We start from the raw sequence: 15,666 nt of genomic DNA on the forward strand, positions 1-15,666 counted from the left end.
TTTGAATGATCCAGGCCCTCCAGAGCTCCAGGGTTCTTCTGGTCCCTGGAATGAAAACCTTGCACACCCCCGGCATGGTGGCCTCTGCCGCACAGCTGACTTCAATCTCCTAATATTGTTTTTAGCATTTTTGCATGCACAGCCTCCTGCACCACCACCCCCTTCCACCCCACTCTACCCCCTCCCACTGTTCTCCACCAGCTCTTTCCTGTGGTGGCTTCAGCAGGGCTCGTACAAGCTCTTTACCTGCTGACTCACCCCAGACTCTCACTCCAGACCCTCTCCAAGAACGGCCTGTGCCGGGCCAAGCGAGCACAGGGTCCCCGGCTTCCCTCTCCTCACCCCCACATCCCACCCTTGCTGACAGTCCCAAAGGGCCAGGTGGGGCCTCCCTTACATGGCTGTGTCTGTCTCCCCTGCTGGGCTAGGCATCTGTGGCTCAGGCCCAGAGCCTGCTGACATTCCTGTAGGCTCTGGGGCAGCAGGGGCGCTGTCAGGAAGCCAGGAGAGACGGAGCCGCATCAGGCAGGAAGCAGTTAAGTTCCTTTGGCTGAGTCAGCTTTCGGCTTGGCTGGCTCCAGGGACACCTGCGGTGCTGAAACCCAAGGTTCGCCCAGCTAGGTGGGACTTGCCCGTCATCCTAGCACATTCCCATGAAGGTGGAGGATCTTAAAAGTGCAGGGTGTCATCCTTGGCTTCAGGGTGAGCACGGAGACAGCCTGGGCTGCCTGAGACTGTCTCAAGTCCCAAACAGCAACCACAAACAGATTCAAGATTCAAGACCTGTCCACAGACATTGGACGCAGAGTTGGGGGTCCACTCTCAGAACTGGAGCTCCTCAAACTTAGCTCCCAGAACATAGCATTACCCACTAATACAGAATCCCATGAGGTTGCTGTGTGACCCACACCCAGTGACTGCACCTCTCTGGTTCCCCACATTGTTTCACCAGGGCTGGCCAGACAATGGGTTACACAGCAAGAGCTGAGATGCCGTTGCCCTAGCAACATAAAGTCAACCAGATTCCCAAGGGTGCTCTTCTAAAAATCCTGTATCTTGGATCAGGAACACGTCTCAGCAGGAGCGCACCTGCCCTTCAGGTTTTAGCTGCTGACAGTGCTAGAAGAAGGGTTCCTGGTTCCTGGCTGTCATCCCACTCCCTCCAATACAGTAGGATCTGAGTCTTCCCTTCCATGCTGCTGCAAGCCAGCCCCAGGGCCCCCAGAGAGTTTGTCTTAAACAACAAACAGTAACGGGAGTGGGAGGAGGGAGTAGGTGTGTGAACTCCGCAGGACTCTTCAGGATGGAGGTGGGATCCAGGGCTGTCAGCCAGGTGGACTGGAAGTGCTTCTGTGGAGTCAGGATAAACAAGGCCTGGAACTAACTGAAGCCTTCCTGGCTCTGGTGGGGCTTGAGAAAATGTCAGCCAGGAGTGAATCCTAGGCCCCCCGATGCCCAGATCCCAGAGCCAGTGATGGATGCTGAGTGGGTCAATGGTTTTCTTGATTTTTATCCAACATGGATGGGTGAACCTGTGGCTTCAAGACTTTTAACGAACCTCGAGAACAATCTCACTATTTACTCTGTAACAAAAATAAAAAGGCAAATTTTAAGAGCCAGAGAGAGGGCTCAGGAACTGCTCTTGTAGGGGATCCAGGCTCAGTCGCCAGCAACAACATCAGGTGTCTCAGCTCCAGAGCATCCAATGCTCATTTCTGACCTCAGCAGGCACCAGGCACACACATCCGCATAATTAAAAAATAATGAAATTGGGCAGGAGAGATGGCTCAGTGGTTAGGAGCACTGACTGCTCTTTCAGAGGTCCTGAGTTCAAATCCCAGCAACCACACGGTGGCTCACAACCATCTGCAATGAGATCTGATGCCTTCTTCTGGTGTCATAAAGACAGCTACAGTGTACTCACATACATAAAATAAATTAATTAATAAATAATTCTTTAAAAATAAAAAAAATGAAATTAATATCTCTAAAAAGGAAGAATCGAAGATGAAGGGTTTTTTTTGTTTGTTGTTTTTTTTTTTTTTTGGTTCTTTTTTTTCCGGAGCTGGGGACCGAACCCAGGGCCTTGTGCTTCCTAGGTAAGCGCTCTACCACTGAGCTAAATCCCCAGCCCCCGAAGATGAAGGTTTATTCAGCTGGACAAGGTGGTGCACACTTTTAATCCCAGCATTCAGGAGGCATAGACAGGAGGATTTCTATGAGCTCGAGGCCAACCTGGTCTACAGAGAGAGTTCTAAGATAATCAAAGTTACATAGTGAGATGCTGTCTTGAACACACACACACACACACACACACACACACACACACACACACACAGTGGGGGAGGGGGGAGAATGTGGGGCTGGTTTTTGATCTCCTGGAGCTCTGCCTGTCACAAGAGCAGACCCCACAGGGTGGCTGTTTGATGGCGACAGCTTGTCCACATATCAGCACAGCCCACATTATACTGTGCAACAGATTGCCCGCAGGAGAGGAGGAGAGGGGTCAACCCCAGAAAGCAAACAGGCCCTTGGCCTCTGCTTTGTGTCCCCAGGGGCCTTGTCAGGCTTCATGCCTGCCCAGCCCACCTCCGAATAGAATAGGGCTCCTGCGGTTGCTGGATTTGGTCCTTTCTCAAACATTTGTTTTGAGACAAGATGCCTGCAGGTGAGTCATGGCCGGGGCAGCTGAAGGGAGAGAGGCTAGAGCTCTACAGCTGCACTGGCCCTAGAGGCAGATGAGAATCTGGGGCCACTGCAGCCTGGAGCCCTGAGGGGGGACCAGCACGAGGCACAGCGTTAGGACAGAGGCCAGGAATCTTCAGGGAGGAAACTGACATACAAGCCCCTCTGTGACAGTGAAGGAACAGAAGTTCCCAGAGTGAGTGATTTCATTGATTGAAAGGTCAAGAACATGCCAGGGCTGGGGGTAGCAGTGAGGGCTTGAAGGGGAGCCCAGGTGACTGCCAACAGTTTGGTGTTGGAATATTTTGTGACTTGACAGTGGTGGGGGTCCCTTAGAGGAAAAGGGACCAAGGGCCTGTAGACTGGAGTTTCTCTCTTTAAAAAAACAAAACAAAACAAAACAAAACACCTGGGTACCACCCAGTCTCTTTCTTCTTCTTTTTCTTTTTTCTTTTTATTAGAATTATTTATTTTATGTATATGAGTGGTACACTGTACACAAGAAGAGGGCATCGGGCCCCATTACAGATGGTTGTGAGTCACCATGTGGTTGCTGGGAATTGAACACAGGACCTCTGGAAGAGCAGTCAGTGCTCTTAACCACTGAGCCATCTCTCTGGCTCCCTGGAGTCTCATTTACATGACTTTGGTCAAATAAACCAGACACATGAGCTGTTGAGATGGCTCAGCACCGGCTACTCTTGCAGAGGACCTCTGTGAGCACTGAATGCATATGGTGCAGACAGACAAGTGGGTGAAACAGTAATACACATGAAAAGTTAAAAGGCAAAATACACCAGGCAAGCTGCTGTCATTCCAGCACTGGGGATGCAGTGACAAGAGGCCCCCTGGGACTCACTGGCTGGCCACATGGGGTGACCTCCAGGTGTCTCAGAAAAAGAAGACAAAGAGAAGCAAGGAAGACACTCAAAGCCACATACACACGAACACAGAATGAAGAAACAATTAACTTAGACATAATAGAAAACAACAAAAATAAAACCGAGGCCAGGCTTCGTGCAGCCAATCACAATGCACAAGTGAAGACCACAAGTTCCAGGCCAGCCTGGGTTGCAGGTCAAAGGAAGAAACTGGAAGCAGCTTCTTCTGCACCCTGGTGCAGTGGGACCTGAACCCACCCACGGCCCTGTGAGTTCGCCCTGGGTCTCACAGCAGCAGGAAGCCCTAGAAGGTCAACTCTGCTCCCCGGAAATTCCTCTGGTCTAGTGGTGTTGGCTTGGTCACAAAGAGACATGGGGTCTCCTGCCCTTAACTGAGTGAACAGAGACTTGTTTAGATTAATTTTAACTAAACTGATACCATTCTCTTCTCACATACTAGCTTTGTTTTTCTTTTTTTTTTCTTTTTTTCCGGAGCTGGGGACTGAACCCAGGGCCTTGCGGTTGCTAGGCATAGCTTTGTTTTTCTATACCCACTACTTAGGACAGAACTAAGAACAGACTCCAGCCCTCACTGGAGATTCTAGCCAGGGGCTCCACTCTGAGCCACGCCCCTAGCCCCTCACTGGGGAATTCTGGGCAGGAGCTCCATCCCTGAGCCATATCCACAGCCTCTCACTGGGGATCCTAGGTAGAGGCTTTACCCCTGAGACATACCTCTAGCTCCTTCCTGGGGGATTCTAGCTTGGGCCCCAATCCTGAGCTACTCCCTCTGCCCCTCACTGGGGTATTCTAGCAGGGGCTCCACCCCTGAGCCACACCCCTGCACCTCCCTGGGTATTCTGGGCAGAGGCTCTACCCTTGGGCAGTGTCCCCACCCCTCTTTATTGTAACCCTGGGTACCTCTGGGGCCCCACTGTATGTGTGAAGATAAAGCAGTTTGCTCTGGCTGTGGATGGCTGGGTTTGCTGACTGAGGTGCGTGACCTCATAAGTATATCATGTGCAGGAGATTAAGGCTTGATTCTGAGTAGATGGATTTCGCAAGCAAGTGTGTGAAAAATGTACCTTTTGGGAGGAGCATATAGAAAGTTCTTCAAGGTGTTTTCCAAGGTGCTATATCAGAGAAAGTAGCTTAAAACTGGGTTATTCGGTCCCAGAATTAGGTGTCCCTGGTCTCCTCTCTCAACCCCTAGTTTTTTGAGGTGTTGTGTCATTCACTGATTCTGAGCTGAGTATAACCCTATTTCTGTCACGCTCTATGAGTGGTTGAAACATCGGGGTTTGAGGACAGCCTAACCTTTTTTTTTTTTTTTTGGTTCTTTTTTTTCGGAGCTGGGGACCGAACCCGGGGCCTTGCGCTTCCTAGGTAAGCGCTCTACCACTGAGCTAAATCCCCAGCCCTTTGACAGCCTAACCTTTACAGGGAAACCTACCTCATAGAAAGTCATAGTGGCTGGCTCAGCTGGTAGAGTGCTTATAGCTCAGTTGTTAGAGTCCTTGTTGCTCAGTTGATAGAGTACTTGTCACTCAGCTGTTAGTTGTGGCTCGGGCTGGAGAGATGGCTCAGTGATTAAGAGCACTGGCTGCTCTTCTGGAGGTCCTGAGTTCAATTCCCAGCAACCACATGGTGGCTCGCAACCAACTGTAATGAGATGTGATGCACTCTTGTTATGTGTCTGAAGACAGATACACGGTACTCATCTACATAAAATAAATAATTCTTAAAAAAAATAAAGAGTACTTGTGGCTCAGTGGTATAGAATTTGCCTAGTGTGCATGAAGCCCTGTGTTCCAACCCCAGCATACCAGGGTATGGTACCCACACCTGTCGGACACAGAGAGCTCCTGTCTCAGCATCAACAATGAAAAGAGGTCCACTTGGCTGCTCCAAGAATTTCTGTCTCCGAATAACCTGCAAATGTATCATGCCTACCAATGTCATCTGTGAACTTTGCCATTCAGATAAATTAATAAGCTTAATAACAAACACTAGGGGATGGATTATCAGGAACAAATGTTTGCATTTCTCTAAAGGTACCTACGGGCCGGCTGTCGCCTCTCACAGAGACAAGTCTTCCTCCTGTCACTCAGGGAAGCAGACAGAGCATTTCTCATAGTTCTTTTCTTCCACCTTCTCTTTTTGGTTTTCTGTTTATTTGTTTTTTGTTTGTTTAACCAAGGTCTCTCTATATAGCCCTGACTAGCCTGGAACTCACAGAGATCCTCCTGTCTCTGCCTCCCAAGTGCTGGAATCAAAGGTGTGCGCCACCATCTGCCCAGCTTTCTGGGTTTTGTTTGCTTGTTTTGTTTTTGATTCAGGGTCTCCTGTAGCCCATGCTGGCCTCGAATTCAAGGCTAGCTTTTGAACTCCTCCCATCCTCAGACTCCTGTGTCCCGGGTGACAGGTGGATGCACCATGTTCACCTTTCGGGCTTTGTCCACACAAGGGCTCTACCCACTGAGCCACAAGCACTCTAGTAACTTAATCTCAGTACCCACTTTTTAAAATTACATCCTACTTTGTAGCACAGGCTGGTCTCAGATTCATGATATTCTCCTGCCTCAGCCTCCTGAGTGCTACCACACCAGGTACTGTTCAGCTCTTTTTTTTTTTTTTTTTTTTTTTTGTGAATCTCATACAATTGGAACGTATTCATGGCAGCAGAAGTGCTGTGTGCTGGACCCATCTCCCCTGGGGTTATGCCATCACTGCAGAGGCTGATTGCCTCCAAAAGGCTTGAAAAAGCCAACATTAACAGTCCACAAACTGAAATACCATGTTGACAGTTGTATGTCTCTCCTTCTGCCCTTCTCAACGTCTACCACATGGGTAAGGAGCCAGTGTAGGCTGTGGTTGGGGTGGGGGTGGGGGTGGGACAGCACCTCTTCCCACTGAGCCTTCTTTCCTGCCCTGTGTTCCCTCTCACAATGAGCAATGGACACCTCGATCTGCACCTTCTGCTTTCTTACCAACAGGGGCATGCCTGCCACCACAGCTCCTAAGACACTGAGGCAGGGGCATCAGTTCAGGGTCACTTATGGCTACACTCACTCACTCTCAATAAACCAGCAAACAAAGCCAGGTGTGGTGGCACACACCTGCCTGTCCCAGCAGAGGCAGGTGGATCTCTGTGAGTTCCAAGGCTAGCCAAGGCTAGACATTTAGAGTCTCTCAAAATAAAATAAAATAAGAAATAGAAACCTGAGGTCGGAGTCTTCATGAAAGGTTCAGTCCTGATCTGTGTACCCCATACCTGAGTTAGGCTGGGGTAGGAATGATTGGAACCTGAGATAGGAGAGTGGCCCTTCACCCAGAGCCCTGACTAAAGCAAGGATCCAGTCTGACAGTTTCCAATGCTCAAGCCCCTCCCTCCCTGGCTGGAAACCTGCAATTTCCTGGGCATCTCCAAGGACCCCATTTCTAGGGTGGGCAGGTCCATTCGTGCACCTTAGCAGCTCATGCCTCTGGCTCGCCACATCCCTATCTGCAGCTAGAGGTGATGGAGACAACCTCGAACCTCAACACTTGCATTCACGAATAAACACACACACTCACATGCACACATACACAGGCACTCACACATACAACATGCACATATGCGCAGACACACAGCGGCACACATGTGCACATACACCCCCACACATGCACACGGGAACATGCACACACAAACACACTCAAACACGCTCACACTTTAAGGAAAATGTAATTTTGAAAATGTAAATGTCTTTTATCAAAGCAAGGCTTTTCCCTGAAAATCCTCGCCTGTGCCTCAGGTGGCCTCCCACTCGTGTTATCAAACCTTCATGCTTAGTCACATGCTTAGTCACTGAGCATCTGGTTTTTACCTGAGTCAATTTCCCTGGAAGAATTGGTAGCTGGTAGCTCCTCGGGCTCTGGGGGACAGCGGGTAGCTGTGCTCCAGTCACCAGCCTCACAGTGAGTAAAGAGAGGATCCTGCCTTATGGTTCGAGGAGGATGGGCTCAGCCCCTCCCTCTCCTTGTGCCAACCCGCCTTTCCGGATGCCAAACAACACCCCAATGCCCGCAGGTTCCCTGTTCCTAACATCACAAAATAGGGAAAGCAGCATCAGGCAGGACCAGGCCTGGTAATTTTGGGAAGGAGGCTGCAGGGGCTGGGGCTGACAGGAAACAGGAAGGCTGGTGCTAGGGTGGTGGAGGAAGACCTGCAGGCAATGAATGGGGAGCCAGGGCAGATGTTAGAGCGGGGAGATCCCTGGGTGGCTCATGTCCCAGCAGAGGCACCATTGGGAGGAATGACTCAACTTGTCCCTCCTCAGGGGTCTGACACCCAGAAACTCCAAGGATGACCCGAAGTGGCGGTAACTGTGACAGATATACACAACATCTGAAATATTACAGACTAAGATTAATTTAATCACCAATGAAGCAACAGAAGCATCAAAAAAACTAGCGGGGGGGGTGAGTAAAGAAAAGCAAAAGGGTTACACGGTGAGAATCGGCTTCAACAACAAGGGAGGGGCTGACGCGGGCAGCAGAGGACACCGAGTAGCTGCGATTTATTTAGTGATTCGGCTATATTCAGTTAATTTTGAGACAGTGTCACTTTTAGCTCAGGCCACTTTTAGTCAGTCCTTCTCCTTCGAGCCCCATCGTCCTGTGAGGAAAATACCGCTACGTCAGTTGCATTTAGTCTAATCCAATTTCTACTCCCTCTGATCCTCAGTTTCCCGACTCCAACAGGGCAAAGAATGTCTTCGGACTTTTTTTGAGCTGGGGTAACCATTGGCCTGACAAAGAGCCGGGAGCAGCCAGGCCCACACCCCGCGTGGGGCACGGACGCCCCCTGGCGGCACGGCAACCATGTCCGGGCCGTCGCGCTTAGGGCTAGGGCCGGCCTCGCAATCTTTCCTCCGGGCAGCGGCCATCTTGGTGAGGTCATTGTTTTAGAGTGTAGCTTTTATCCTCCTCTTTTGTTCATAAATGCCTGAAATGAGCCAATAACATGATATTCTAAGAAACATTCTGCTTAGAAAGAAGAACTGGCAACACTGGTTTAGTATTTTGGCTAAGAGAAAAACTGATACAGACTCTACCAAGATGGCGGCACTCGAAACGTCATGAGCGGAGCGCCACCAATAGATAAGTGCGCAGATGCGGTGACGTCACCGACACGCGACCAAGCCGGTGCCGGGGGAAGAGGTAGGAACGGCTGTGGCGCGGGCGGAGCCGGGTTGCGGGGCACGCTGGGCGGGCGCGGCTCGGCCTGGGGGTCCTGCCGGCGGGAAGGCGGAACCGGAGATGGGGTGCCCGGTGGTGGGTGCTCCCAGCGCGCAGGCGCAGAAGCTCGCGGGGAGTTCAGCCAGTTTCCGGCCCAAGTCGAGCCGGGAGGGCTTCCTGAAGGAGGAGGAGGAGGCGTTTTCCGCCACTTTCCTCCTGCCGTGCGGCCTGGCAGTCATGGGGAACCACTGAGGCACTTTTCGAAGGGGATTATTTAGACTTCTGGTCTCATTTTGTAGCCTAGGCTGCCTCGAACTCGGTGTAATCCTCCTACCTCAGCATTGCCAAGTGCTGGGATTACAGGCGTGGGCTCACGATGCCCGGACTGTCTTTTCTTTTTCTTTCTTTTTTTTTTTTTTCGGAGCTGGGGACCGAACCCAGGGCCTTGCGCTTCCTAGGCAAGCGCTCTACCACTGAGCTAAATCCCCAACCCCCTAGGGCTGTCTTTTGCGGATTTGATTAGGTCCAGGTCCCTGGTGAGGAGGGTCCTTGCAGTCTGTGCTCGCGGACTCCTTAATGCCCCCAACCTGCTGATTTATTAAATGACAAATTAGACATTCAGGCAGGAGGATTGTGAGTTCCAGGGCAGCCTGGGCAAGATACCGGGATAAAAATGTCTGGATGAAAATGACCCCAGATACCTCCACCTACCCCCCCCCAAAAAAAAAAAAAAAACAAAAAAACAAAAACACCCACCGCCACCACCAAATGCCTTAAAGAGAACTTTCCGGTCTGAAAAAGTCAAGAGTTCTCGGTTTGCTTTCTCACTGGGGCCACACCTGAACTGGTTTGCCTCTGCTGGGACTAGAGGCATTTGCCACCATGCCATGCGTGGCCCTGAAGTTTCAACAGTTTACTGGATTAAAAAAGTAGCACACCTGTCATCCTGCTGAGGCAGGAGGATGGAAAATTCCAGGCCAGGTGTGCAAGTATTGAGGGCAGGGGTGATTTGTGTGCTCGAAGGCTCAAACGGAGGCAGGTGTGGCTGTTATAGGAAAGAGATTCCGAGACTTGTGCCTTGGCAGCGCGGAGTGGAGTCGCGCGCCTCAGTTTCCCTGGGTGTCCAGGAGGGTGGCCTCGCTTCTGCACGTGCTCCTGGGATCCCTGGAGAGCTTTGCTGCCGGCCTAGTGCAGTGAGAAGCTTGGGAGGAGTCAGGGAATGTTTGTGGTCCACACGCACTGTCTTGTGCAGGGTTCTGGTATCCCAGAATTCACAGCGTTCCTGTGTGAAAACTGAGACACACAGGCGTGCCTTGGCCACAGGGGACCCAAGTTGCCGTGGTCTACCTTGCGCTTTGTCTGTCTGATGGCCCTTTTGAGGCCAAATAGTGCTTAGGAGCCAGGTCAGGGCCCTCCACCATTCATGAACTGGCCTCACAGCCAGCTCCCAGGACCCCATGCCCACATGGCATTCATACCCAGCTGTGCCCACAGGATCTGAATGGGGCTCTGTAAGCCAGATAGGAGTGTGTCCCCAGTCCTGCCTCCCTCCTCTTTCCTACCCTTCACTCACCTACCAGAGCCTCCTTGGACCCCTATAAACATACAACCTCATTCCTGCTGCAGGACCTTTGCATGCCCCTGCTGTCTGCAGGGACTCCTCTCCTGATAGGATACATGGCTGTGTATGCACGGGGTTTTCAGTAGGGGCCGAGTGGATTTTACACAGAGAGGGCTTGAGGGATGTGATATCCTTGTGGTCCTGGCCCACTAGGGACTGTCTCCCTCATTCTGAGGCACTGAGCTGGAGATGGGGATGAGGCAGAGAATATTCTAGATGAGGGCACTAGGTGGCGAAGTCTGAGGTCCAATATGTTGCAGGCTGTGGGCAGGTGCATATTGGGTGTCGTTATTTCTTTGTGTATCTAAGATGGCCTGAAACTTGTGATCCTCATGCCTCAGCCTCCCAAATGTTTGGATCGAAGATACACCCCACCACACCTGACAGGAACAGGGGTGTGCCTAATACCAGCAGCATGGTCTCCCCGTCACTGAAGTCCAGCCTCATCAGCTTGTCCACTTACCCCAGGGATAACTGACACCCCACAGTTGTTCTGGGGGCTTACAGTTGAGTCAGTTTATATACAGTATCTCCTTCAGGCACGGATCCATGCCTCCTTTCATCTGGTGGGATCCAGTGAAGTTCACAGGCCACAGCCCACCCCGTCTACACAGGCTCTGATCCAGGGGACAGTGTGAAAGAACTCATCTGCACAGTCTAAAATAGGGCACCCCAACAGCAGCGAGAGTCGCCCACCTTGCAGGGTCCCACTACACCTTGATGGATGGTAGAATATGCTCCACACAGCATACATACTATGGCACCTTGGATACTTAGACACAACACAAAACCCACTGCTGAGTGACAACGGCCAACACAGAAGGCCACATGGTGAATACCTGGGTGCAGAAATTACCTCCAGGGACAGGCAGAGGGCAAGTAGCTCAGGGACTGGAGCAGGGACAGAAGTGACAGCTGATAGGGATGGGATCTACTGGGGTAGGCAGTGCTGGTCTTTGCACAACATTGTAATTAGAGTTTTAAAAACTTATTTCAATGGGCTAGAGAGATGGCTCAGCAGTTATGAGTACTGACTGCTCTTCCAGAGGTCCTGAATTCAATTCCCAGCAACTACATGGTGGCTCACAACCATCTGTAATAGGATCCAATGCTTTCTTCTGGTGTGTCTGAAGACAACGACAGTGTACTCACGTTCATAAAATAAATAAATGTCCCTGTCTAGAATCCCCCAGGGAGGGGCTGAGAGAGTAGCTCAGAGCTAGAACCCCTGTCTAGAATTCCCAGTGCAGGGCTTTGGGTGTAGCTCCAAATGGAGTCCCTGCCTACATTTTGTGGGTGCAGAGTTATATATATTACTAAAACGAGAGGGAATGCTGACATGTTGCTCCTTGCTATCCCAATAGCTTCCAAGAGTCAGACAGGGTCATGTTGTCAGGCCAACCTGGTGTACTTAGTGAGACCCTGTCTTTTAAAAAAATCGTTTTTGCATGTGGTCTGTAAGGTTGTGGAGAGGGGCGGCCCTAGCCCCAGTCCAGCCCCTCCACAGTGTCCTTCCTGCAGCCTGCTGAGGGATGCCCAAGAAGTTCCAGGGCGAGAACAGCAAGTCGGCCGCTGCCCGAGCACGGAGGGCTGAAGCCAAGGCGGCAGCTGATGCCAAGAAACAGAAGGAGCTGGAAGATGCTTACTGGAAGGATGAGGACAAACACGTGATGCGGAAGGAGCAGCGCAAGGTGGGCGCTGTGGGGCTTCGGTGTTGAAAGGTGACTCGAGGTAGCCATGGAGGGATGCATATGCAGAAGCCAGCTGAAGTGGGTCTGCATTTGTCTCCAGCCTTAATTGTGTCATCATTCCTTCCTGACCGAGGCCTGTCTTTGAGCCAGCCCCAGGTGCCTACTTAGTACTTGGTACCAGGTTCGGGCCTGATGCTGACGGGTCTCCCCACTAGGTGGCGACAGAGACCCTTTCACCTCGCAGGCCTCACTCTGCAGAGCGGCTGAGATGCCTGGTACCAGCTTTCTTTGCCTTTAGGGTCTCTGTGACCCAGGCCGGCCTGGAACACCTGGGCTCAGCCTCTCCTCCTGCCTCAGCTTCCCCTGCAACTCAGTAATACTCCACATTTGTACCATGATCAGAATTTTGTGTTTCTCACTCAATACTGATGGCCACTTGGTCCTGGGCTCTTGAAACTGTCCGAAAAATCTTCCTTCTTTTGGGGACGGGCTCTCCTACCCAGACCCTCTGTCCCTGAAAGACTGAGAGTGGGATGTTCAGAGCCAGTGGAGGAATTCCAGAGGGCAGGCTGGTGTGCAAAAACCTGTGGCAGGACAGGGCTGAGTCGAGGAGCCTCAGGAAGATGCTGCCCCTGGCTTACAGAGAAACAGGCAGACGCCAGTAGCTGCCCTCAAACACGTTTGACTTTGACCCCAGACAAGCATTGCTCCCCACGTTTGGGGCAACGGCACATGGAAGACCCGGTGAAACACTTTAACTGTCCAGGTCCTTTTGCACAAGGGTGCTCTGGAGGAGCGGGGAGGAGGGACCCAGGCAGCTTCTGTCTGCATAGCATTGGGTAGGCAGTGCTTTTTGACCCTGTTGCCCCCTGCAGGAGGAGAAGGAGAAGCGACGCCTGGAGCAGCTGGAGCGCAAGAAGGAGACACAGCGCCTGTTGGAGGAGGAGGACTCACGACTCAAAGGCGGCAAGGCCCCACGTGTGGCGCCCGCCAAGGTCACACGCGCGCAGATCGAGGACTCACTGCGCAAAGAGCAGCGCGCAGAGCCAGGTGCGCATGTGGCCTGGGGTAGACCCCCCCCACCCAGGACTTCGCCTACTGCCGCGTTCTCACATTCTGTCCCTGTCACCCTCAGTGGAAAAGGCCAAGAGCCACCTGGAGCTGCCACTGGAGGAGAACCTGAACCGGCGCCTGCAGGAAGAGGGCAGCGTGGAGGCGCGCACCGTAGAAGACGCCATAGCAGTGCTCAGGTGGGCGGGGTAGGGCTGTGTGGGCGGGGCCCTGAGGAGGACAGCGTGGTGGGGGCGGGTCCTAGGCATGGGTCTTGACTCTTTGGCTTGCAGTGTGGCTGAGGAAGCTGACAGGCATCCTGAGCGCCGTATGCGAGCGGCCTTCACCGCATTTGAGGAGGTGCAGCTGCCACGGTTGAAGCAGGAAAACCCCAACATGCGGCTCTCACAGCTGAAGCAGCTGCTGAAGAAGGAGTGGTTGCGCTCTCCTGACAACCCGATGAACCAGCGTGCGCTGCCCTTCAATGCACCCAAGTGACAGAACCGGGCTGAATCCAGCTTGTCCAAGTCAGCTCATCCCTCTTCAGCCTGGCCTGACCAGGGATTAATAGAGTTCCGGGTCTGGGGGTCTCCCAGCTGCGCCATAGGTCACCCTCAACAAACCAGAGGGTCCCCGCTCTGACATCCTAGCCCCCGTGCATCCTGCAGAGCCCGGTGGAGTGCCCGCGCAATAAAGGCTGTGGCGAGGCTGTCTGAAGCCCATGTCTATATGTGTGGTGGGTCCCATAGGTGACGGGAAGGGCTGTATGGTGACCATGTCTGAGCCACTAGTCCAGACCCGTAGCACCCTCCTTGGATAGCAGGGCAAGGTGATTGGAGAAATGGCTGAGGCTTGAAGTCACACAGCAGTGGGGAGCTGCAGCCTGTGCCCGCCCTGAGCCTGAGGTATAAGGCAGATTTCTCCAGGCTGACACACAGGGATACAAGTGTGCTGGGCTGACTGACGCTAGCTGATAGGATTTGACCCCAGAACTGCTTTTTCTAGGTGTGTTACTCCTGAAGAGCAGAGAGGGAGCTGGAGAGACCCACAAGCCTGTGGGCAATGCTAACAGCATCATGCCAGTGAGGAAGGCTGGCTTGCACCCTGGCCATGTCCCCATCTGAAAATGGCTGGTAGAAGCACCTTTGAGAGGCAATGGTCAGACAACCAGCAGCACATACTGAATGTAGAACTTAATGTCTAACAGACATGGGCACCGAACTCATGCCCTACTCCTGACCCAGTGGTCATAAGGCATTAAGATGGCCTATCATGGGGGAATTAAGGCACAAGGGTGGGAACTGGGGGTGGGATTTATAAAGTCCTACAATACTGACACCTGGCATACACAAGGTTGTCACCTGCCACTTGTGCCCTTGTCAGCCCTAAGTTTTGGGTTTTCCAGACACAGCAACTGTGTCACTTAGGACCTTTTACCCGCCCAGCTTCTTATACCAGGAATGATGCAGGTGTCCCTGCCTCCAAGGGCCAGGGCTGGGTCCCATATAAATGTAAGCTTCATGGAGTGGGCCTTTGAAGAATGTGAAAGAGTTCTGTACCTAATCAAGAGAGACAGGCCATTGATGCCAAGGGAGGGAGAGACACATAGATACTGGATATGGCTGGAAAATCATCTTCAACAGTAAGAAGTATAGCAAGGTTTGTGGGATAAGTAGCAGTGACTGCACTTGGCCAGCATGTTTGGGGGCTTGAGCTCCAGCCTACAACTGGAAACTCAAAAGCTCTAAACCAGCCATGGGGGTGTGTGCCTGCCACTTCCAGCCCTCCAGGCAGTCAGGATTTCGTGGCTATCCTTTGCAGAGGCCAGTATAGGCGCCATAGTCCTAAAGGTCTTGTGGGGAGAAAAGTCTACCGAAGAGACTGACCCAGGCTTGCAGTGCACCCAGAGGCAGCCCTGGGAACAGGCAGTGGGGTGCCTGGCATCTCTGGAAATCACCTGGGACTCTTGGTGAGGCAAGAGGTTGAGGGAGGCGCCATGCATGGGGCGTGGCAGCAATGCCATGCAGTAGTTCGGGGTCAGTATACCTGAATGTGTCATTTCCTGTACCCCTGTGTGTACCCTGTGACAAAGCAGCTAGAACACGGGAGGAGAAATCCACCATCCTTGCAGCTCCAGGTGCCTCAACTAGAAAACAGGTCCTGGGAGCGCCCTATAAGGAGGTGTTTCCACTGCATCCCACCTTAGTGGCCTTTAAAATCTTAAGCAAAGTTATCTTGTGTTCCTGGGAGGCTGCAGCAGGAGCCAACCTGGGCTACAAAGACCTTCTTCCGACCCCATACTTCCAAAAAGACAATTGAGGGAGCTAGAGAGTTGGTTCAGTAGGTAAAAGCACTTCATAATTGTGACTCCAATGCCAGGGCCTCCGATGACCTCTTTGATCTCCAAGGTCACCAGATACACACGTGGCCCAAACACATATCTACTTATGTGTGTCCAGACCAAAAACAACAAAAAAAACCAAAACCATAAAACACTATACACATAAACGTTGAAAAT

At 52.1% G+C, this 15,666-nt stretch overlaps 1 protein-coding gene and 1 long non-coding RNA gene across 3 annotated transcripts; one reads left to right on the top strand and one right to left on the bottom strand.

Moving 5' to 3' along the window:
- Positions 1 to 7,959: 7,959 nt before the first annotated feature.
- Positions 7,960 to 11,873, bottom strand: LOC134482469 (uncharacterized). Its single transcript, XR_010058643.1, has 2 exons — positions 8,658 to 11,873; positions 7,960 to 8,553 (listed from the first exon to the last, which is right to left on the bottom strand). It is a non-coding gene; the product is annotated as an uncharacterized LOC134482469 (long non-coding RNA).
- Ccdc124 (coiled-coil domain containing 124) lies at positions 8,297 to 14,116 on the top strand. Of its 2 annotated transcripts, none has more exons than NM_001106071.1 (5): positions 8,297 to 8,768; positions 11,929 to 12,098; positions 12,974 to 13,148; positions 13,234 to 13,348; positions 13,442 to 14,116. In NM_001106071.1, exons 2-5 carry the CDS (start codon positions 11,940 to 11,942, stop codon positions 13,644 to 13,646), a joined length of 654 nt encoding a protein of 217 aa, NP_001099541.1. In that variant the 5' UTR covers positions 8,297 to 8,768; positions 11,929 to 11,939; the 3' UTR covers positions 13,647 to 14,116. The 2 variants fall into 2 exon arrangements, with proteins under 2 accessions (NP_001099541.1, XP_006252929.1); XM_006252867.5 differs by having other exon boundaries at positions 8,547 to 8,768; positions 11,870 to 12,098; positions 13,442 to 13,865.
- Positions 14,117 to 15,666: the final 1,550 nt, after the last annotated feature.

This window comes from Rattus norvegicus, chromosome 16 (genome assembly GCF_036323735.1).
Source record: "Rattus norvegicus strain BN/NHsdMcwi chromosome 16, GRCr8, whole genome shotgun sequence".
NCBI classification, from domain to species: Eukaryota; Metazoa; Chordata; class Mammalia; order Rodentia; family Muridae; genus Rattus; species Rattus norvegicus.

Coding starts and splice junctions, on each gene's coding strand:
- Ccdc124 (NM_001106071.1), top strand. CDS start 11,940: ATGCCCAAGAAGTTCCAGGGCGAGAACAGCAAGTCGGCCGCTGCCCGA. Junction 13,149..13,233: donor AGAGCAGCGCGCAGAGCCAG/GTGCGCATGTGG, acceptor TGTCACCCTCAG/TGGAAAAGGCCAAGAGCCAC. Junction 13,349..13,441: donor GACGCCATAGCAGTGCTCAG/GTGGGCGGGGTA, acceptor TTTGGCTTGCAG/TGTGGCTGAGGAAGCTGACA.